The 24,020-nt window shown below is 34.0% G+C and overlaps 4 protein-coding genes across 4 annotated transcripts; all 4 read right to left on the bottom strand.

The window, feature by feature from the left end:
- Positions 1-474: 474 nt before the first annotated feature.
- LOC146907418 (uncharacterized) lies at positions 475-1,395 on the bottom strand. Its single transcript, XM_085725933.1, has 3 exons — positions 1,273-1,395; positions 841-1,191; positions 475-741 (listed from the first exon to the last, which is right to left on the bottom strand). The coding sequence occupies exons 1-3, from the start codon at positions 1,393-1,395 to the stop codon at positions 475-477; spliced, it is 741 nt and encodes a 246-aa protein (XP_085582059.1).
- A 7,399-nt stretch (positions 1,396-8,794) lies between these two features.
- On the bottom strand, positions 8,795-10,164 carry LOC146907417 (uncharacterized). The gene is made up of 3 exons (XM_085729102.1): positions 9,933-10,164; positions 9,189-9,769; positions 8,795-9,083 (listed from the first exon to the last, which is right to left on the bottom strand). The coding sequence occupies exons 1-2, from the start codon at positions 10,162-10,164 to the stop codon at positions 9,189-9,191; spliced, it is 813 nt and encodes a 270-aa protein (XP_085585228.1). The 3' UTR covers positions 8,795-9,083.
- Positions 10,165-10,239: 75 nt separating this feature from the next.
- Positions 10,240-11,330, bottom strand: LOC146907416 (uncharacterized). The gene is made up of 3 exons (XM_085729100.1): positions 11,264-11,330; positions 10,821-11,039; positions 10,240-10,721 (listed from the first exon to the last, which is right to left on the bottom strand). Exons 1-3 carry the CDS (start codon positions 11,328-11,330, stop codon positions 10,240-10,242), a joined length of 768 nt encoding a protein of 255 aa, XP_085585226.1.
- Positions 11,331-12,550: 1,220 nt separating this feature from the next.
- Positions 12,551-16,408, bottom strand: LOC146907415 (uncharacterized). The gene is made up of 2 exons (XM_085729099.1): positions 15,479-16,408; positions 12,551-12,670 (listed from the first exon to the last, which is right to left on the bottom strand). Exons 1-2 carry the CDS (start codon positions 16,406-16,408, stop codon positions 12,551-12,553), a joined length of 1,050 nt encoding a protein of 349 aa, XP_085585225.1.
- Between the last annotated feature and the right edge of the window lie 7,612 nt (positions 16,409-24,020).

Genomic DNA, 24,020 nt, shown 5'->3' with positions numbered 1-24,020 from the left:
TACAAAATAGTACCAAAATGAACACAGTTGGCGTTCATGCAACAGACCATTGAGTAGTTGATTGAACCAAAAATATGTGGTGGTAATTGAATAACTTGTTGTAATGGAAATGTACTTATAGGTCTATATATTGCAGACATAGTACAAAAAAATAGATTCGATATATATTTTATAATATTCCAATTTAGGCCAAATGACATTTATGGTATTGTATTTATCAAAAAGTGTAAGTCAGGATTTGATTTTTCTTAATCGTTTCTTTCTGAAATATAGTCTATAATTTTGGTAGCAAGTTTTAATAAATTACATTAACGTTATAAAAGTGTACAATAATTAGAAATTTACCTTACCGGGTATATAGGATAAATCTCTAATATTTTGAAGCATATGGAAAGATAAAGATGATAGAAACATAATTGAATGAGTATAGTACAAAGGATTCATAATCGTAAAATGTTAAAAATATATTAGCAATTAATAACTTCTTGAAACTTTGCTAACTGAGGCAATGTTTTTTGCCATGATGGAGTCGCACCTAAACTGTAGTAGACTGTTTGGATAAATCCGATTGGTCAAGCAAAATGATTTCCATCCACGTCCAATTATAACAGTTGTTTGGTTGCTTTCAGCGTCTTTTTTGAATATCAGTTTGCAAACAGTTATCGTGTTTGATATGCCACATAATCGCAAGTTGTCATGGTTGATAACGGTTAAAAAAATTTCAAGTTCAGGTGGTAGAATCTGAAATGTAATAAAAGTAGTAAGCAAAATACTTATTTATGAAAATAATATTCAAAAAATTAAGAAAGAGTATAATGTAAAATATAAGATAAAATGTACCAATTTTGATGAAATTGGATCATTGTCTGGCATGTTGACCTCAAATGTCACATCTCTAAGACTGGAAGTAGTCAATCGATGGTAACGCGGATATTCACTTGTTGGTGTAGAACCATTGAAGATTTTGAAAAGAAATGTACTATTACCTAAATATGTGTACGACATAAGTGGATTTGATGTGATATGATAAAAAATTCTTAATTCGTGCCAACCATGTGTAAGTATTGGCATAAGTAGAGATTTGTTAAACTCAACTTCATGGTTATTTCCATAACCATCTATTAACGTCCATTTTTCATGGAGTTCATCATAAATTTCAGCAATAATAAGAGGGTTGAATTCGCAAATTATCTGTAATACAATTAATAGAAAGTTAGTTTTATGACAAAAGAAAATGGAAGGAAAACAAACTAATCTTTAATGGAGGAATACCTCTGTGCAAACAGCTACGAAAAATAGTCTATTAGTTTCAGATGTATTCAATGGAGCAACACTGCAATTCACCGATCGTTGATTTCTCGGTATTTCACTAATTGATGAAGAACTGGATTCCATAGTTAATGGGAGATGGTGTATGTATCAATTGTTGAAGATGTATTTATACTGTAAATTTGGAACCATGATTACAATTTTTATTCATTTTAATAATACAATGTCTTAGTTAATGTGTAGTTTTGTTTGTACATAGGTTGGCATTATTGAGTACAAAAAAAGAAGAATGTAATTTATAATATTTTAAATATAATTGAGAATGGCGTGTTTAAACAGCAACAACTCCAATTCAGTAAAAGCAGGGTGTAAGGAATATTCTACTTTAGCACTTTGTCAGATTAAAGAAATACTTGATTTGATACTTTATTCTTGTTTATATATGTTACTACCTCCGTCCCTAATTATAGGACCCTTTTGAAAAAATAACGGGAATTAAGATAGTGGATATTTGTATTAAATATGTTTGTAATTACTATTGGTTTTACAATTTTATCCTTTAAGAGAGAGGGTTGATTTATGTTTTCAACATGTTATTTATTGCTTATTGAAGAAAAAGATGTATAATAAATAGGGGCATGTATGTAAAGAAATAATTAATGTAGTTAGAAATAGCAAAAGGGTCTTATAAAAAGGGACAAAAAAAATTCTCAAAAGGGTCTTATAATTAGGGACGGAGGTAGTATTTGGTTTGAAAAGTAATATAGGGAAGTTAATTTAGTTGTTAATAAAATGTTAATGTAATTGTTTCAATAATAACTACATGTAAGAGAAAAAAAATTTAATGTGGTCATTATTGTAGTGAATGAATGAAATTAATTGCCTATAGACTATTTTGTACTTTGAAATGGTTGTATCAAAGTATGAGCTTTACATTAGGGCTGGACAAATTAACCGTAACCGATCCAAACTGAGCAATCCGGCCCAGTGTAAATCGAAGCGGGCGGGTGAAACGGATTGGGCGGGTCATATGGGTTAAAGAATTGGATTGAGATGGACAAGAGTGGATTGGTTCGGTTCTTGTTTGTAAGCCCAGCGGAACTCAATGCCGACCGACCAATCCATATATAATTATCATATTAACAAAATATATATAACACACAGGCTGTCACAAATTCTCTTTCTTCGTGAGATGATAAACTCACCTATCCCATCTCAATTCTTTACCATTTTCTTTGTGTATTTTAATTTTTACTAGTTAACTATTAAAACTCATAAGTTACTGAGATCTACTTTCATTTCTTCTCACCAGAGTCCAAAAGTCCTCTCTAAAAACTACAATCTAATGCATCTCTCAATCTCAATCTCCTCTTGTTCTTCTCTTCACCTTGTCTATTTCAACCTCCTGTCTCTCACAAGCGCTTCCCCATCTTTACCATTACAAAGCAATAGTTGTAAGAATCAAGAATAAAAGAAGTGTTTGTTGTTGTTGTGATTATTCTGGGTTTGATAGTGTTTCAGTTTTGCTTTGGATTTTTTTCCCTTTCAAGTTCTAGCTTTTGAATGATTCACTAACCATTTGAATCCACCCATCAAAACCGACACCGATTAAACCGTTAACCGACCTAACCAGAGACACTTACGGACGGGAATGGGTTGAGTTCCTACACCCACGGTATTGTTCGGATTGGAGATTTCAGACCCGAAACCGTCCAACCCGACCGTTTGTCCACCCCTACTTTACATGATTATCCCAACCAACCATTTGGGAAGTTCAGTATCGATAAGGAAAAGTAAATAAAAATGTGGACATGAAAGTGGACCTAAAGTTGAACTGTTTTGTTGTAAATAATAACTGCTGATTATCAACATTTGGTGTAGACTATAGTTTATTATTAAATCAGTATGTAAGTTATCGAATGGTCTAATCAAATAATAGTAGAAAACATGATAAGTAAATAATGGATAGGACAAAACATAAGTTATAGTATATGATCCAATTTATTTTGCAAAAGACTAAGTTGAGACATACTTAAGAAAATTAGTTGTTGTTTACCAACAAAAGTTATTTGTACAAAATGTTTTTTACTAATTGATAACCGAAAATATCACAAAAATAGAAACTAATGTCAGAATACTGGGTGAATAAAAGAACGTATATAAAAAAGGTGGCATTTCACATGGGAAAGGCCAATCTTTTCCCACCATGGGAAAGTTTTTTTGGACCATTAGATTAAATAAGGAACATAATATTATCATAGTCTCTCAACACTATAATTTTTCACACCATCTTCCACCACCATCCTACTCTTCTTCTATTTTTCTTCAGCCATTTGCAACAAACTCAATCCCGCCGGAACCTCATTAGTGACAAAGTATACATCGTTTTTTAATTCATGAATCTGATTCATCATTCTACCATCATTTAATTATAACACTCAAACAAAAATTAACAAGAAATACCAATTAAATCATTTAATTAGTTTCCCCCTTTCTCTTTCCAATCTCAAACCCACAAAACCAATTAAGGGAGATTACATGACACCAATGTCAGATTTGTTTATTATGGAACTGTTTTTTATTTGGAATCGAATCCGATGTCAGATCCGGTTTATGAAATTATGAGTTACATAGAGGGTTGATATTCAGAGGCAGATGCAGTGTTTGCAGGTTGTTTCTATCGCAGAAGTGGAGATGGCATCACCAGAGGTTACGCCGTGGCCGCTCTAATTCGCCAGTAACAGTTCATAATCCCGCAGTTACTGGCCGAAAAAGCAATTCTCCGGTGACGGTTTTCCGTTGATAGGGATCAGTATGTTTACATGATGTCGGCGCCGGGGACATTATATCAGACAACTTTTAGTGTTTTGTTGTAATATTAGGTTCAAATTGTTGAATAATAGATTTATAGGGTGGATGCAGTAGGGGGTCGTGCTGGTTGTGTTTGTGTAGTTGATATTGTTGGTGGGTGAGTGGGAACATGGAAGAGAGACAATAGTGGTGGAATAGTGTAAAAATAATGTAGTGTTGAGAGAGTATGATAATGTTATGTTCCTTACTTGATCTATTGGTCCAAAAAAACTTTCCCGTGGTGGGAAAAGATTGACCTTTCCCATGTGAAATGCCACCTATAAAAAAGTGTATGTCGGCCCTAAAAGTTGAGAAAACAACATGCTTACATATATTTTATTGAGATATTTGAATCTTATGAATCATTGGAACAACCAACATAGATATAGTATAGATTTTTTAACAGATCTAGTAATTTAGGGAACCAATTTCATGTATATAATCATAATGGAATAATTTAAACAATTGTATAGTAGAAAAATGCGAAACATAATGGATAGACTTACAATAAAAAACTATGGACAAAACGAATATGGGCATAAGTAGAGATACACACCTAGCTTGGTTTCCGGTAGGGACCATTTCTTCCATCATTTTGAGCTTGGCTGCCGTTGCTGTGATAGGGACTTGTTTTAGATGAAAGTCTAATTTGCCCTAATAGTATTGTTTAAGATGGATCGGGTAAGAAGACAAAGACAGTGACCTCCATAAATGAATTTGGGCCTAAGTTAAATTGTAATTGGGCTTAAGTAAAAATGAAAATATTGATATATAAACCTTCCCGGATTATTTTATGGCATTTGTATATTTAAAATATAATAAGGCCAAAAAACTTAACAAAATGATGTATTTGAAATATTTAGGATACTATATATTTTAAAATTAAAAGGGACTATAATTATAAATATATTGAAGCTAATATTAGAAACCTTTTTTAAAAACGGGCAAACTTTAACATTTACAAACATACATAGTTAAATTTGCCGTTATTAGAAACCATTTAATTGTAAGATTGCTACATTGATTTGATAAAAGAGTAACTCACCATGGATAATACAATCAATATATTTTGGGTTTGACAGTTGTTTTTTGTCTTTTATTGCATTTACTGTTTTTCTTTGCGGATATATATATATATATATATATATATATATATATATATATATTTAATATACATTAACCGTTTGATAACAGTTGAGGTAAATATATGATCTTATATAAGGCGATGACAGAATTAGTAATTTAGGTACTCACAATTTACTTAGTTTCCATATTGTTGTCAGTGTAATAGAATATCTATCAAAGGCTCAAACCAATATGTCATCTTCTTCAAGGTTAGTTGGTTATTATGTCTTAAAGTCAGTTAGTATCATTCAGGGTATAACTTTAAATTTTTATTGAAAATTAAAAGTGTAAAAGGTTATTTATTGAACTGATATTAATTGTATATTAACAATGCAGTGAAGAAATCGACCCGGATTATGCAAGTTTTCTTGCAACATATAGTCCAGCTGAATTTGAAGAGCATTTCTGTAAAAGTCATCCTGAGTGCATTGTTTATGCAAGACAACATGAGTATAATTTGAAGAGTTTATCATGGCAGTTGACTATTAATGAATCAACTCTTAATGGGAATAGTAACCTAGTAAGTTATAATCTAAAACATAATTTAATATGTTGACCTGGTATATAGGATGAGTTATTATAAAATATGAATATATTAAATTTGATGTTACTTACAATTGATGTTTTTCAGATTATTCCAACCGACATTGTCGATGAATGTTTGTATCCAAGTCAAAGGTTTCTTAAGTTAATAGATAATGAGCTTGGATTTTCTTCGAGCTGTGAGATAGAAGAAGGTGAGATGGATTGTAGTGAAAAATATATTGGAAGTGAATGGAAAAAGTATGTTGCAGCAAAGAATATGACAGTTGGCGAAATATATGAGTTGATGGTCAAAAACAATGGAAAACATCTTATTGTATCCAAAGTTACTGGAAATTAGTATAAGTGTTGTGTAAAAGATGAAGTGGTAAGTTTCATATGTGATGTTAGAGTACTAAATGAATTTGTCTCTGTTGTATGGTTTCGTGGGTTTTAAATAAAAGAGTTGATTATTACAACATGTTATATTTAAAGGTCCAAAATAAATAACTGATTTGTTGGTAATAATATTCACAACATTGTGCCAGATAATTACAATAAACAAAGTTAGACATAATATTTGGTAGGTTAATAAATTTTGAAGACAATAACAACATTGGTCGCCATAATTGAGTCACATTTGAACAGTAGTTTATCTTTTGGAAGATAATCATTAATATGGACAAATCTCTTCCAACCTTTTGTAATCTTGACAACATATGGTTGGTGTTCTACATCATCTGGATACTCTACTTTGCAAATTGTGATATTGTTTGATGGGCCACATAGTATTAATTCTTTATGCTCTGTCTTTGTCAAAAACTTTCCAAATTCAATAGGCAAGGCCTGAAATAAAAAAAGGTAGACCTTAATCAAAGAATGGCCATAGTTGTGTAAATAAATGATGAAAGGAAAATAAATATAACTAATCACCCTTCTCTCCATCCAACTATTGTTCGGCATTGTAACTTGGAAACCTGGATTTCTTGTTATAGAAGTTGTTTTTGTATGGAAGCGTGGAAATTCATTAGTTGAAATGGGTCCATGAAAAATATTGATTTGAAATACATTTTCCCCTATATATGTAAAGGAGATTAGACCATCTGCTTGAATTTCATAAAATTCAACCAATTGGCCCCAGCCCGGACCGAGATGAGGCCAAGTTAAAACTTGGTTGAATTCAACATGATGTTGATTGCCGATGCCATCTATCAAGGTCCAATTGCGTTGTAGTTCAGAAAAATACTCCGCAATAAAAAAAGGGTCCAATTCGCAAATGACCTGTCAAAAAGAATTTAAACACAAAAGATACAAATAACTAATATGTTGGATAATTTTTAGTTTTGGAAAAAGTTGGAAAGATTTGAAGAATTAATAGATTGTACCTGATTTTTTTTGCAAACTGTTATGAAATAAGGTCGAGTTGAACCCATTTAGATAAACTTTGAAGTATTGATAGATTCTGGTGTAGGGTAACTTGAGAGTGTTGAGATAGATAGATTATAATTTTTGCCTCAACTTGGTAGATATATAAAGAATTTTGATATCGTATTCATTGTTGCTTTATCGTATCTCACCTAATAATAAATGATCACACGCTATCAAATACTAATTGCGGTCATTTATACAGCCATACTGCTAACCAATACCTTATATGTAGGTATTTAACTTGAGATATTAGTTGTTTATACGCCTAATTTGTTATATATTTATATAAAATCATCCATTGATTTATTTATTTATTTCAAATAAAGTACATGGTTGAGTTAAATATTTATGTTTGACATGTATAGTATACATTATACATAAGCATAGATGCATGTTAAAAGCATCTACAAAAAATCAGAATAACAACTGTTGAATCACGCGTTGATTATCTCCACTGTATTGTAATGTACAAATAATGTCAGGTATGTGAAAAAGGACAATAGTATTTGTTAGTGTGCAATTTATGCAATTTAGGCAATAAGTCACGCAAGAAAGAACAATTGGCAGTGTGTTGTGTAGTAAACTGTGTTTACACGTTGGTATGAATTGAGAAGAGGAAAAATCCAAATGCAAAAGGACAAAACACTAATCAAACCATGTGTAAAGTACTGAAAAGAAAGCATTGGCTGTATGAGGTATACACATGCATGTGTGCAGTTGTACAACGTTTATTTAAAATTAAATTTAATTTTTAATGTCATGAAAAATTCATTCTTAAAATCTCCGCCATTTTTTATGGTATTGAATTAAACATAAATAAAATTTGTAAGTAGTAAAGCAATTAGTGATATAGTAAGAGTATAACTTAAAAAATATGAAGTGACCAATTTGATAAATTTATTTAGTTAGAGGGCCATATTGCAGAAATTATTTAATAACGGTGAATGGTGAATAAAAAATGTGTAAACGAAATTATTTTGTAATGGGTGCTACATAAAAAAATAAGTTGATCTGAAATTTGAATAGTAAGATTCGAAATCACCGAAATGCATGCAGGAATAATTTGCTTTTTCCACTTTATTGACTAAATAAAGGTAGAGAATCATTAATAACTGTGTCTTAATTATTTGAAAAATTAGGTACGACATTCACTCTTACATTTAAAGTATGGTCAGTTTGTTTGGAAAAAGCATAGTGTATATTTATGCAAATTCGTTCATACTATATATTTTACTAAATTTATATAACTTATGGTAAAATGTAAAGACAATTTAGGAAAAGTAGTAGTGCAAAAGCATTATAAGAAAAGATAAAACGATCAAACAACAACTCCTCCAAAAACAGTACAACTTGTAACTTGAGATCGAACATGTGTGGCAGGTAATTATTACAATTTCTCTTTAACTCAAATTGGTTGCTTTGATGAGTTTCAACTTGAACTGTTTCAAATGTTATGAAAACCCTTCAAGCTGTAATATAAGTGAATTTTTTTGCCTACCCAATTTGGTTTGTTTAAATATTGTAGAAGTAGTTAAAACTTAGATTATCAAACTGATATCCTATGATGCATTATTATCAATGATATGATAGCTCATGCATGTATGTGAAATTGAGTTATGATCCGTTAAACCAAATCAGCAAGAACATATTTTTTAGGATATGATATGCAAATAATTGAGCTAAGATCTAGAAGTTTTTGGACATGGACAGTTAAAAGATAAAGATCTAAACTTAGATACATATCAACAATTTAAGTACTGAAGTAGAATTCATAGAGAAAACTTGTAACAAATTCTTGTTCAATGTTTCAGGAAGAACCTGGTGATTTTGGAGTGTTTTGATCTGACTAATGAAGACATCTTAAGCTTGATCCAACTTCTTCTTCTGACCTGTGATGTAAGTAAAATCAAAGGTAAATTAGCAGAATTTTTATAATATGCATAATATAGAACAACAAATATGGTATATATGGATGTAAAAACTCTGATACTCACTTAGTAAACATTTTGGAAGACTTCTTTGTAGACCACATTTGTTGTTGTTTCCTTTGGTTGTTTATTTTCATCATGTATCAAAATCTTAATACCTTTTTTGCTTGTCACTCTTGAAATTGCAACATATATTTGCCCATGACTAAAAACATCTTTGGGTAAATAAAGACCAACCCAGTCTAAAGATTGACCTTGTGACTTGTTAATTGTCATTGCATAAGAAACAACAATTGGAAACTGTCTTCTACACAACTTGAATTGCCATGGAGATTGAGATGGTGACATATCCATACGTGGAATATAAATTATATTTCCATGATGTTTGCCACCCATGATTTTAGCTTCAATCACATGGTTTGCTAACTTGATTACTTTCAATCGTGTCCCATTGCACAACCCTTCTGACTGATCTATATTTCGAAGAAGCATAATGGGACAACCAACCTTTAATTTGATCTGATGGTTAGGCAGTCCTGAGGTACGCAGCGTACTCAGAAATTCCGGTGTTAATACATCAACAATGTTGTTGTCATGAATTTCAGATCTATCAACCGAGTTGCAACTATAGTAAATTCTTTCATCACCTGTAAAGAAATTGAGTTAGTGGCCTTTTTTCTCATACAAATTAATAGTGGATCATGTTTGCAATAATAGTATAGGATATTAAAAATGTACCTGACATTAATCCTAGAACATAATCGTTAATTTGATCAACAACTTCAATTGTTGAAGATAAAATTGCTCCACTCTTCAAGTATTCATAGGACTGATAATTTTGGAGGAAATCAGGATATGTACTCTGCACAATTGCATGAAGTGGATCCTGAAAATCCAATATCAACATATCCTTCGGAATTGGAATTTCAGCAAAACCATCATTAGGTTCAGAAACCTTACCCTCACCAACACTTAACAACCAATTTGAAAATTCTTCTATTTCATTATTTTCATGAGAATTAGATCCAACTTTTAATCTCATGTTCTTGGTCAAAGTGAGGACCTCACAATGATCCCAAATATATGAAGCATTAATTGTAGCGTGGACAATATCAGATCAGCCAGCCCTTGGTATAACTGGCAGTATCTGTCTAAAATCACCTCCAAACACTATAACTTTCCCTCCAAAAATCTTATCAAATTTGTTATCCTGGTCTCCCATAATATCTCTAAGTGTTCTATCTAAACACTCAAATGTATACCTATGAGCCATTGGTGCTTCATCCCATATAATCAACTTGGTTTGACGAAGAAGGTTTGCCATATCACTATCATGTTCAATTTTGCAAGTGGAGTTCTCAAACGTTGGGACTGGTATTTTGAATTTAGAATGTGCAGTTCTTCCTCCAGGTAGAAGAAGAGAGGCAATACCACTGGTGGCCACAGTTAAAACGATATCATGCTTTGACCGTAATGCACTTGCTAGGGTTCGCCACATGAAAGTTTTACCTGTACCTCCATAACCATGTAAAAAGAAAACTCCTCCTTTTTGATTTGCAACTGACATCATGATTTTGTCATATATTGATCTCTGTTCATCTAATGGAGTGAAAAAATAGGTATTGTTCAGCGTATCATTATGCACTGTTGTTCGGAAGTGTAAATAAAATACAATAAAGACTTGAACTGTAAAACTACCTGTAAGTTGTGAAAACAGTTGTTGGAATTCAGCTTTGAGAGTGGGAGTATCGTAATTACGTTCATCGTAAATAAGCCTATTGCCCAATTGTTCAAGAATATAACCATTTGGATAAGGCAACGTCTTAAATTCTTTCAATGATCTTCTACTTGATTGTAATAATTTTTCTATCTCAATCAGAGTCAAATTGTGCAGCTGATCATCAGTAAGAAGTAATCCTGTAAAACATCATGTATAAAGACTTAATGATATAATCATGTAAAAATGTTTGAAATGCTTAAGAGTATGATGATATTGAAATATACCTGGATTGTTGCTAATATACGTTGTTCGCGTAAAATGTCATCTGACAGCCATTGTACAGTATTATTCCATACATGCAGTGGTCTATTCATGGATCCAGCTAGCAACAACACCACAAACAATCTTCTTAAAAAATAACCTGAACCCCATTGGTTAGCTTCTCTAATAGCTCCAATGAATTCCATATCATCATTAAGGAATCCCATTGCAAAACATGCTTCTCTAAAAGTTAGATATTGAACTCCCCCTACTTGTCTTATTTCTTCATATGATTTTGGACCTTTAACAACGGTGTTATACCCTAATTTTGGACCTAAAAATACTTGCTCAAAAATGTTTTTTCTTTGATATGTGTCAATTATTATTGAGAGATTGTCAATTTGCCAATGTTTTACACTGATATTTTACTCTGCTTTATCTGCATATTTCTACTGTCTATGTTTAAAAACATTTTCAATTGTAACTTTGTCTATGTTTCCTGCATTTTAAACCATCCAAAGGGTCTTTCTTGCATTCCAAGTCATTTGAAATTGTCTCTGATCAATTGCATCTTTCTCTGCATTTTATTTCAATGTTATTTGCAAAATTCATGAAAAAGGGTATTTTAGTCATTTCCTGCATTCAAACTCATTTTAATCCCTGAAAATTGTCTCTGAGTCATTTCAAGATTGTTTGTATAAATCCTTGTTTCAATTCCATGTCAAAACCCATCTCAAAAATTGCATTTGAGTCATTTTGAGTCAGTTTAGTCCCTGAGGGCATTTTAGTCATTTCCTGTGTTAAAACTCTTTTAATCCCTAAAAATTGGCTCTGAGTCTTTTTAATTTGCCTGTATAAACTCTTGTTTTAATTCCATGTTATAATCCATTCCAAAGATTGCATCTGAGTCATTTTGGGTCATTTTAGTCCCTAGGGGCATTTTGGTCATTTCACACAAAATTTTGACAGAGAGAGGTTACTTTGAAGTACCTCATTTATGTAGTTGGTTCATTTTAGTCCTTTTTGTGTTTTTTATTGGTTTCACTTTACGTTATTTTCAATTTACATTTTTTACCAAATTTTACTTATTATTTTCATTTTAGTCCCTATTTTTCTTTTATTTTCATTTTTAGTCCTTTTTGTTATTTTTCTTTTTAGTCCTTCAATTTTCTAATAATTGCATTTTAGTCCTTTTTCTTAATTGCAGTCCAGTCCTGTTATTTCTAATAATTGCAGAATAGTCCTTATTTTGTATCAAGTTTGTTTTTGTCTTTTTTCCAATCTTGCAGGTCAGTCCTTCAATTTCCAAAAATTGCAGAAAGGTCCCTAAAGTCCAAATTAGTCCAAGGCCGAGTTAGTTACAGTCCAGGAACACATGGCAACATTCCATTGGGTCTCAAGTACACATTGCAGCCTATATAAGGCCACATCACTGACTGCAACAGAATCAATCATTCACAGTGTGCCAACTCAACAAACGCATTTCCCATCTCTCTCTCTTCTCCCAAAGATCAAAACCGTAACCATTTTCCAAGAACACCAAGAACATGAAGAATAACTCAAAACCCTAGATTTCCAGAATCAAAAATTCGAGACTAAATTCAACAAATTCGTGATGATTCTCAGTGATTCATTGAAGAATCTTCATCATCGAATCATCTTCTCTGCAATTCAAGTGCAAATTCACCATTGTTAACGGTGAATTCAAGCACGATCACAGAGGGTTTTGAGGAGAGAAGAAGAGGATCGAAGTGAAAACGAAGAAGAATCAAACCAGAGAAGAAGAAGTAGAACTTCATCCCCAAGTCTAAACCCTAACCGAACCAATTTCACAACCAAACCTCAAAATCCACCATAGATTCATCAATTCTCATCGAATTCGACATCACAGAATCATCACAGACTCAAAAAACACCAGAAAAGTTCGAAGGTTTGTGAAGAAGACGAAGAATCTCCGATTTATTTTCGAAGATTGAACCAAAACACTTACCAGAAGCAAAAGCAAGGCATCAGGATCCTTCTCGTCGTTTCTTCGCTCGAATCTCCGAACTACAACGACGTAATTCGTTAATCCTTCTCTATTTCACAGTTTCCTTCGCATGAGTATGATTTCCTCACGAAACGATGTAGATCTACAGTGTTTAAAGCGTTTAGTTACGAGTTTCATTGAAATCTTTTGAAAAGAGTTTAAACTGAAGAAGTTAGGAGTAGATCTACGTCGTTTTGTGGTTTCTTTGTGTTTTTTGGTTGTGGATTCGTGTTCAGTGTAAAGAGACGAGTAGAAAGATGGTTAGATCAAATTTTTCTGAACTAAAAAGGTGGCGGTTAGGTTTCCGACACCGGAATCTTCACCGGCAGTGGTCAAACCCGCCGGAGAAGATGACCGGCGTTTTAGAGAGAGGGAAAAGAGTTTTAGAGTTAGAGAGAGAAAGAAGACAAGGAAATAAACTGGACCGGCAGTCCATCCCTTTTATAAGCTCTTTGAACCGATCTGGTTCATTTCCGGTTCACTTCTCCTTCGTTTTCCACCTTTAGATCTAGGTTAAGGTTGATCTGGATCAATCCAACGCTCCTGATGCGTTTGGATGATCCAGATCCATTTCCCTTTGGGCCTGGGCTTCTTTCTTCGTTTTCCTTTATTTTTCTTGCTATGTACACCTGTATCTTGCTATCTGAACCCCTATTTTGTTTAATTTTCATGCAAAAAATCCAAGAAAATTACCAGTGCATTTCTTGATGTTTTTAGTTGTTTTTTAATGCTTTTTACATGTTAATGCTGACTTGAGAAATATGTGAAAATGTTTTTGTCTCTTGTTAGTTTAATATTCTCTATTTTTGTTAAAACTTTGTGAAAATTGCTAAAAATAATTGCTATGTGTTTCTTGATGTATGTGTGATGTTTTGTGATGATTTTACATGATGAAGAGTGGGTAAAAACATAGGTGAATTTCCTTGTGTTGTTTTGGTGCCTTTTGTCAATGTTTGTGAAGTTTTTTGCATGATTTGATTCCAATATTTGGTCTCATAATGATTGATACTTGATGAATAAATTTTGTGATGTGTTTGTCCTTAGTTTAGGGTATTTGGTACTGTTTGTGATGAATGTTGTTAGTTTCTTGTTTTACAAGTCATGTAAATATTTGCGTGTGAAGATAAAGTGTCAAATGTACCTAAAAGTGTGTCATAACTCTTGGCTTGGATATGTTCCTATAATCCCCACATTGTGGCTGCAATAAGATCTTTAGAAAAGTGCTATGATGAGAGAATTATAGGTCATATACTTGTTTAGGTTTTATGATGAATTTTAGGCATATCTTTGCCACTTTTATGTTAAGATTTTGTGACCTTTTGTCAAAGCTTTTTTAGTGTTTCTTCTTGCCTATAATTTCTATTCTATTATGCCCTATACTACTAACCCTTTATTTCATGTTTCATTCATCCAGAAGCATCTCATCCTCCATCTTATATTCTTAGCTTTTGTTTCTTGCACTTTAAATTTTGCTAAGACTTAGCATGTAAAAACTTAGGGATTGTGTAATTTTCTTTATGCTTTCAAATTCTTGCAATACCATAGAATGTAAACTAGGGCATATGTAAAGGACAATGGACTCTAATGATGTACACCGACACAAGCACCGACACATGCACACACATCACATGGATACTTTAGATGTATGCCTAGGGAATGTATGCTTTAGATGTATGCTTAGGAATCACGATACTTAGAAAAATTCTCTTTTCCAAAAAAACATGAACAACTTCACTCAAATAATTTTCTAAAGAAACCTTGGGATCAAAATCCCATTGAATTTTCCCTTTATTTTCTTAAACAAAAAACCTTGATGAATTTTTAATCATACTTAGACTTCATTTTGCAAAATAACTAATTCCACCTCACATTTTCCAAATCTTATGCCCTTGAGGCCTCCCTCTCTTATTCTTCAAAATTCCATTTTCAAAATTAAAATCAACCAACAAAAACAAAAATATTTTTTGGAAGAGAACTACATGGAGTTTGATCCCTTAAAAGGGTATGTAGGCAAGAAGTCAAAACTTCTCCAAGTCCAATAAAACAAAAATTCAAACACCTTCTTCTCCCTCCAATTCTTGACTTAGTAAACTCTTAGGTGTAAATATCATTTTTCAAATAGCATTTAAAAATAAAGCGCGCGCGTAGAAAGTAAAGACGATTCCTATAGGATACTATAGTCGTTATGGGTGCCTAACACCTTCCTGTAACGAAAACAACTCCCGGACCTCGATTCTCAAGGGTTTTTCTTATTTTTCCCTTCCCAAGAAAAAATGAGATATCAAAGGTTAAAAAGGTTCAAACTTAATCAATGTTTGACACCCGAAAAACCAAGATAAAACAAACGGTCAACATCATCCTCAAATGGAACAACTCTCCAGTTGTTGGTGGAACCCATATCAGTCTCCCTATAGTATAACCTCTTTTCCTTGGAGTCCAGACTCTGTCCTTTTTTCTATAAACAAACTTGGATACAAATTGAGAATATGTGAGCTCTCTTGCAGCTACAAAAACTTGGTTTGCCTGTAACCAAACAGTGAACATGGATTCGGTAACACTAGCTTTTTCAAGAACATTTTCCATTCTTGCATGATCAGTAAAGTATATGAACTTTTCTCCTACCAAATGGAAAAATATACGTTCAACAATTGGTTTCCAGCCATGAATTTTGAATGAGAAAATCCTCCAACATGCCTCACTTGGTGAGATATATCTACAATCCAAATAATGTTTGATTTCATCCAGCGGAGGCTGTGAAGTTTTTGGATGTTGCTTTGATGGAACAATTGAAGCTCTAATACGATCGTATCCTTTGTGGATATACTTGAATAAGTATTTTATCGATGTACTTTGATTGCACCATTCCATGTTGATATGAGCTTGATACTTGAGCAACAATCTTCTATTATATGGCACAACATTTCTGTTATCCATTGTAATACCATTTTTAACCACTGTGTAACTTGTCTCACTTCTTTTGTATACACGGTATCCATCTTGATCAACAACCGTGTGTTCAGTAAACTTTTTGGGAAAGAACTTGGTACTTTTGTTGTTTCTCATACACGGTGAGGTCAACTTAGCCTTCTCACAGGGACCATGTATCATGTGACTTTTGACCAGATTATACAAAACGACATCTTTTTCAGGATCAGGGATCTCGGTAGATATGATGGAGTCAATATGTGCAGGTGTTGGGTACTTGCTTAAAGGATGTAAAAATAGAAGAATGTGAACATGTGGCAGACCTCTTTTTTGGAATTCAATAGTGTACATAACTGTATGACAAAGATGAAGGTAAAAAAGTTAAGATGACAACAACTTATTATTGTTTTATAATAATGAAATAAGTAATAATGTTTGTAGTAATTAACTTACATGCAACAACTTTACCAAGGACATGTCTCTTTGTCAGGTTGATGAAAGTATATTTCGCATCAAACGAGGTAAGTATTTGTGTATCGTCTCCACAGGGAATAGTGCGTTATCAATGACAGTTTAACATCGATTATCATTCAAAGTATTAAGAGTACTTGTTTGTTTGAATTGAAATGTATCTAGCTAAACTAATTGCAAAAAGTAAAAGTTGAGATAAATAAGGATTGAAACTTGTTAGGAGTAGCGTTCCTTAACCAAGCGTCACACGTAACCTAATGATCCATACGAATTCTAGCTTTATAAACAACATTATCACAATCAATTCTAAACTATCCTTCGTGTCCAAAGTGATATAATTATTTCTAAGTTATCGTTTAAACATTCGTGTCCAAATTCCTTAAACGATAACAAAGTCGATCGGATGACTTAATCGACCGTGTCCAGCCTGATTAAGTATCCGAAAGCATTTCACTCTTGATTATGGTGATTATCACAAGATTAACAAAGATGTCAAGTAAGTTAACCTAAGATATATTGCTACTCTAGCTCAAGATTCAAGAGTTTGTGTCCAAAGCATCTTGAATCTCATTGAAAGCATTAACACAAGAATAACAACAATATTGAATATAAATTGCTAGAACCATATATTGCAAGATAAAAAGGATTACATGTTTAGCAAGATCAAGTACCTCTCATCCCAACAAAGGGTATTTAGCTACTCATCATCATGGAAGCCATGCAAGGATGGATTGAAAAGGAAGGATTCATTACACTTGTGATGTCTCAACAAAGTATTAAGATCCAACTTCCAAAACCAATCTTACTCAATGAAGAACTACCTTACTTCTCCCTATGAAAATATCTAAACTAAAACCTAAGAGAAGCTAAGAAAATATCAAGCTAAGATATGATAAGATCCTCTCCAAAGAGTAGCAAGAGGCTATATAAAGACTTCTGCCCTGCCTCAACTCGCAGATGCGAGCTACACCACTCGCAGATGCGAGTTGCTTCTCTGGCCCAATAATAAGCTGCCACGTCATAAATGAAGGGATCAAACCGCCCTAACTCGCAGTTGCGAGTTAGGGAACTCGCAGTTGCGAGTTACTCGCATTTGGAACTCGCAGATGCGAGTTTGGGTGCGAGCTGCTTGCTTCCAGGGACAGCTTCTGCCCAAATAGTACTTTTTCATGATTTTGCTTCTTTGATCAATGTCTTGGGCTAATTCCTGCACAAAAGGATAGAATAATGATAAGTAAAGCGTAATAAGGCATTTAACGCTTATTTCTCGGCTTTTCCTTCAATTACTTGCAAAGCAAGCAACAAAAAGTGCTTAAAATATAACATGAAATTAACACTTTTTAGCACTTATCAAACTCTCCCCAACTTAACTCTTTGTTTGTCCTCAAACAAAAGATTGAAAATCAAACAAGTTAATAATAAGACACAAGTACAAAAGGCTTTGAAAACATCTTCAGATGAATGATTTAAAAGTGAATGCGCGGGCAAGTCTAAGTTTCCAACTAATCTAAAATTCTACTACTAATATGAGATGAGTCCTGAGTACAAAGTTCATGTCAAACATTTCAAAACAATAATATATTTATTTACGGACCACACCTAACACACTTCTATGAAAGTAGATAAACAATTGAAATCAAATGAATGAGGGTTATGAACACACATCCGGCAATCAAGTTAACATTCCAATCAAGTTATGTGTCCATCCAAAAATCGTTTCAAAAGGCATAAAAACATGGATCAAAAGGTCTTTGATGGTTATAACTTGGCTTGGCTACAAAAGAAATGTCATATGTGGGGCAATTGAAATCAAAAAGCCTATCAAAGAGGAGCATTCCTTGTATCAACCATTAAAATTCACAATTTTTCCTACCAATCATTACAAACCCTTGGTGCTTTAACATGAAGCACTTTGATCTTGACAACTTATTTTCTTTTTGGATTTTTCTTTCTTTTTCTCTTTTTCTTTTTCTTTTCATGTACACATTGTTTTTCTTTTCTTTTGTATTTACAACAACATGTTGTCTTGATCAAAGATAAATTTACACCATAGTACTTGACATAAGATTTACATCTACCTTCTCTCCCCAACTTGAATCAACAAATACCCTAATTGAATGTTCCTCTACTCTAAGGCAAAAGGGACAAATAACATTGAAATTTAAGGGCTCAACAATTAAAAACATATCAGAGTCCTAAAGTGCGTCAAGAATGAACTGAATTTTGAAAAATTTAAAGGCAACTTCATCAAGCATTGTGCTTATGAATTGACAGTTCATAATTGATGACTCCGATTCATTTGGCTCAAGTGGGTTAGCAAATACTCGCTCTTCTCACAAGGTAGGCTATTTGTGGTCAAGTAAGTTTCACTCAATAACAAAAAATGTGCCTTGATCACTTCCATGCCTTCACACAATTTAAAACAATTATTGGATTTAAAATAACACAATCGAGTTAAACAATGAATCCGGTCTCCTTGCATATGTACAAATATTTGAGGTTTCCTCACTTTAGGCTAGTACTACGTGGTTCACAAACAAAAAAATTATTGTAAAGAACTAAATGAAATGAAATTTGTGCAAAGTACTCGTTCCATATTCGAGTAAAAACCTAGAAAAACTGGAAACTTGTACCTTGGCTTTGCGCTTTAATCACAACTATGAATTGTTATCAATCATCTGAGATTTGAAATTAAGCAAGAGTGATACGCAAGAAACTTCCACAATTTTTAAATTAAAACCAAATGAAGTACTCGAAACATGCTAACACATTATTATTCTACAAAATAAAATTAAACCATACTAATATAAATACGAACTTAATAATACTAATTAAAACGAAATAAAAGTTACCAAACATCAATAACCGAAATACTTAACAAAGTAGCAAAATACGAGTACATGTGCTAAAATAAAAACCAACAGAATATTGTTCACAAAGTAGCAAAAGAGAAAAGAAATAACAACTAAGGAAGACAGCAAGAATTGACTGAAAGCTTGATATATAAAAAAAATCATTCAAAAAGAACTAGCTTTCAAGTCTTTTCTTCCTCCTCAAGACTGCATGCCATCATCATCAGACCCATGGGGGGTTGAAGTAGCACTGTGGACCATCTCTGGATCATCCTGCTCATTATCACCACCTAGATCATCAACATGCATATCTGAAGAACCACCCCCTCCATAGACAAATGGCCTGTCCCCAGGCCAAGCACAATAAGCCTGAAAAGCCTCTGGCAAAGGAACCTGATGGTCTGCTAACTGCGGGTAACCGGCATGTAGCTGCATCCGGTACAAAGAATCATGCAATGAAGTCATCGCCCTCTTGTTAGCATCGAGGTAGTCCCATGTGTAAGTAAAGCACTGCCTCTGGGCTGGGTCCATGCGTGAGAAATCATCAGCTGATGTTGGAGCTTGAGGTTGGTGTGATGATGAGGAAGCTCCCGTACCTTTCTTACCCTTACCCTTTTTCGATTCACCCATGATGTAACGGGTAATGAAGGCATCATCAATGGGGTTTTTTATGATTTCATGATAATCAGTGGGCATCCGCATGTGGGTGTCTTTGATCAACCCCATGATTAACCCCGGAAATGATAGACGGGTTTTTGGTTCCCCATGGCCTTGGAGTACCACCTTTCTCAGCTGCCAAGCAATAGTGCGTGCTATATCCACCTTGATGCCTTTAAGAATGTAAAAGATTAAAGGGCAGACATCAATGGTGCAATCAAGCATATGACTATTAGGCTTGACATTATGGAGGATAAATCTAAACATCAGTTTGGCTGGCGGTGTCATCTTTTTATATTGGGCAATGTGTTCTCTACCCGCACCACTCTTGTCATAGTTTTCCCCCTCTAGCATAATGAACTTTTTAATTTCTTCGTGTTGCTCGTCAAGGAGAAAATGACCTAGGTTTTGCTTGTTGTGAAAGTCATCAATCCCATTCTCAGTTTCCACATCTAGGTCAAAAGGATTTCCTAGGAATGTGTTAATGGCATCACGGTCAAACTTGATTGTCCTACCCCTCACAAAAGTTTGAAAAGTGAATGGATCGGTTTGGGGGTTTTGAGGAAGAGCATTGGCATAGAACTCACGAACCAACTCTTCGTTGATTTTGGTTATGGGGTTTAGGAGTCTAGTCCACCCTTGGTCAAGGAAAAGTTTGTGAAAGTGGCCATAAGGTCCCTCGGGTTTTATTTGAACAACTCTTTCAGTCCATAAGGACTGTTTAAGCAAGGTGTTGTACCTATTTTGGTGGTACCTAGTCCTAAATCTCTCTTGATCATAAGACTGGTTTCTAAGTGGGGGTTGGGGTACGGATGTTTCACCTTGCTTTCGTTTACCGGAGTTAACTCTCTTAGATGCCATGCCTGCAAAACAACCAGAAAAATACCACACCACAATGGAATATACAATTAATACCAGTATGGAATAAAATTACACAAATTACAGGTTGAATCACAGAAACATGCAGCAAGTTCTGCTGCAACTCGCAGATGCGAGCAGAAGCACTCGCAGTTGCGAGCTATATGAAGATACTCGCAGATGCGAGTTGGTTTACTCGCAGATGCGAGTTGCCCAGAATTTGGCAAAAACGCATCTTTTTCAACTCTTCTCAGTACCAATGTGTTCTAATCATTAACTAAGCATTTTCAACCCTTGAATTGATAGAGAGATGCGAAAAATCATGCATTAAGCTTGTAATTCGAATTGGTCCACAAACCCTAATTTTATTTGAAAATTTTTACAAAATGGGTAATCAAAAATTGTGGATGCAACTGAAAGTATAATGATTCTGTGCATGATTTTTGTTCCTCTCCTTCATGTGGGTATCAATTTTACAGATTAAAAATCAATAGAACAATCAACTACCCTAGGGTTTCACATGCATTCAAAAGTCATATCATAAAGCTTTAAGAACAATGAATAACATGGATCACAAACCTGAATGAATTGAGATGCAAGTGCAGAAAGAATAAAAAGAACAATGTGACTTGCTTTGACTTGAATGAAACTTTGAATGATTTAGGGTTTGTGTTGCCAAAGGTGTATGATGAGAGAAGAAAGTTTTGGAATTTTTTTTTTTTTGTGGTGAGAGAAACAAAACCGAAAAATGAAGGAGATAATGAGTGGGTGAGGAGAGTTAGTGGCATTGATTTTCGTAACTGCCCAAAAACTGCTGCTACTCGCAGATGCGAGCAGCCTTACTCGCAGATGCGCGTGAATTGGCAGTCAACATGGTCAAAGGTCATTAGCTCGCAGTTGCGAGCTATTTACTCGCAGTTGCGAGTGCTTTTGGTTCAAACTTTTGCTCTCTGTTTGAATTCTGTTTTTGGATGGTGTAATGCATGCACATGACTCTAATATCTAATTATGCATTAAAACACTAAATGGACTTACAAAATTGGGTTGCCTCCCAACAAGCGCTTGTTTAACGTCGTTAGCTCGACACCTTTTTCGTTAGGGTGGCCAAAATGAAACGGATAGCACATCATCTTTCGACACCCTACGTTTTGGTAGGAATTCCATGAACTTTAGGAACAAATGATTTGGAGTCCATGACCTCCCTAGCTTTTGTTTGAACAAGGCGTTAATTTCATCAATGATTCGATCGATTTCAACCTTGTTCATCTTCTTCCCTCTTGTTACCATTAAATCTTCCTTGATTAGTAACCGTTCCTTTTTCTCAACCACCATTGCTTCTTCAATATCAACAGCTGTAACTACCTCATTGTGAACAACAATTTCTTCAACAATCTCTCCGACTCTCTCTAACATGTTTGGATTATTTTCTTGTTCTCTAAGAGTGGATTGATTGTTGGCTTGATTATCCATGATTTGTGCTTGAATCAACCCAATTTGAAGTGATAAAGTCTTCAATCTTTGGTTGGTATCTTGCATGTTTATCATGGATTGTTGCATGAAGACATTCAAAGTATTTTCAATCACCTTGTATCTCTCATCTTCATAAGAATGTTGCTGATACTGAGGATAGGATTCATACTCGGGTGGAGTATAGAAGTTGAAGTAACCATGATCAGCCATGATTTTGGCTAGGTGGTGATCCTAAAACGGAAACAACTAACAAGAAACTTTTCTTTGTTTATCAACAAGGGGTTAGCACAAACAACGATCAAATAAAGAAAACTATTTACGGATTATATACAAATACTTAAAACGATAAATCAATCGTACTATCTATGATAACTAAACACCATTCCCCGGCAACGGCGCCATTTTGATGAAAGTATATTTCGCATCAAACGAGGTAAGTATTTGTGTATCGTCTCCACAGGGAATAGTGCGTTATCAATGACAGTTTAACATCGATTATCATTCAAAGTATTAAGAGTACTTGTTTGTTTGAATTGAAATGTATCTAGCTAAACTAATTGCAAAAAGTAAAAGTTGAGATAAATAAGGATTGAAACTTGTTAGGAGTAGCGTTCCTTAACCAAGCGTCACACGTAACCTAATGATCCATACGAATTCTAGCTTTATAAACAACATTATCACAATCAATTCTAAACTATCCTTCGTGTCCAAAGTGATATAATTATTTCTAAGTTATCGTTTAAACATTCGTGTCCAAATTCCTTAAACGATAACAAAGTCGATCGGATGACTTAATCGACCGTGTCCAGCCTGATTAAGTATCCGAAAGCATTTCACTCTTGATTATGGTGATTATCACAAGATTAACAAAGATGTCAAGTAAGTTAACCTAAGATATATTGCTACTCTAGCTCAAGATTCAAGAGTTTGTGTCCAAAGCATCTTGAATCTCATTGAAAGCATTAACACAAGAATAACAACAATATTGAATATAAATTGCTAGAACCATATATTGCAAGATAAAAAGGATTACATGTTTAGCAAGATCAAGTACCTCTCATCCCAACAAAGGGTATTTAGCTACTCATCATCATGGAAGCCATGCAAGGATGGATTGAAAAGGAAGGATTCATTACACTTGTGATGTCTCAACAAAGTATTAAGATCCAACTTCCAAAACCAATCTTACTCAATGAAGAACTACCTTACTTCTCCCTATGAAAATATCTAAACTAAAACCTAAGAGAAGCTAAGAAAATATCAAGCTAAGATATGATAAGATCCTCTCCAAAGAGTAGCAAGAGGCTATATAAAGACTTCTGCCCTGCCTCAACTCGCAGATGCGAGCTACACCACTCGCAGATGCGAGTTGCTTCTCTGGCCCAATAATAAGCTGCCACGTCATAAATGAAGGGATCAAACCGCCCTAACTCGCAGTTGCGAGTTAGGGAACTCGCAGTTGCGAGTTACTCGCATTTGGAACTCGCAGATGCGAGTTTGGGTGCGAGCTGCTTGCTTCCAGGGACAGCTTCTGCCCAAATAGTACTTTTTCATGATTTTGCTTCTTTGATCAATGTCTTGGGCTAATTCCTGCACAAAAGGATAGAATAATGATAAGTAAAGCGTAATAAGGCATTTAACGCTTATTTCTCGGC

This window comes from Medicago sativa, chromosome 7 (assembly GCF_051527215.1).
Source record: "Medicago sativa cultivar Bolivia chromosome 7, Bolivia_mono, whole genome shotgun sequence".
NCBI classification, from domain to species: Eukaryota; Viridiplantae; Streptophyta; class Magnoliopsida; order Fabales; family Fabaceae; genus Medicago; species Medicago sativa.
The sequence above is the reverse complement of the archived record's forward strand: the minus strand, read 5'-3'. Positions and strand labels throughout refer to the sequence as shown.

Bases quoted from the DNA above. Each gene is read 5' to 3' on its own strand.
- LOC146907416 (XM_085729100.1), bottom strand. From the start codon at position 11,330: ATGGGATTCCTTAATGATGATATGGAATTCATTGGAGCTATTAGAGAA. The intron at 11,040-11,263 runs GTTATTTTTTAA...GATGTTTTACAG, and splicing joins AGCTAACCAATGGGGTTCAG to GATTACTTCTTACTGATGAT. The intron at 10,722-10,820 runs GTAGTTTTACAG...TCACTCCATTAG, and splicing joins ACTGTTTTCACAACTTACAG to ATGAACAGAGATCAATATAT.
- LOC146907415 (XM_085729099.1), bottom strand. From the start codon at position 16,408: ATGTACACTATTGAATTCCAAAAAAGAGGTCTGCCACATGTTCACATT. The intron at 12,671-15,478 runs GTTTGTTTTATC...CTGGAAATCTAG, and splicing joins ATTTGAGGATGATGTTGACC to GGTTTTGAGTTATTCTTCAT.
- LOC146907417 (XM_085729102.1), bottom strand. From the start codon at position 10,164: ATGAGATTAAAAGTTGGATCTAATTCTCATGAAAATAATGAAATAGAA. The intron at 9,770-9,932 runs GTGGAGCAATTT...ATTTCTTTACAG, and splicing joins GTCCTATGAATACTTGAAGA to GTGATGAAAGAATTTACTAT.
- LOC146907418 (XM_085725933.1), bottom strand. From the start codon at position 1,395: ATGGAATCCAGTTCTTCATCAATTAGTGAAATACCGAGAAATCAACGA. The intron at 1,192-1,272 runs GTATTCCTCCAT...ATTGTATTACAG, and splicing joins TCGTAGCTGTTTGCACAGAG to ATAATTTGCGAATTCAACCC. The intron at 742-840 runs GTACATTTTATC...ATTACATTTCAG, and splicing joins ATCCAATTTCATCAAAATTG to ATTCTACCACCTGAACTTGA.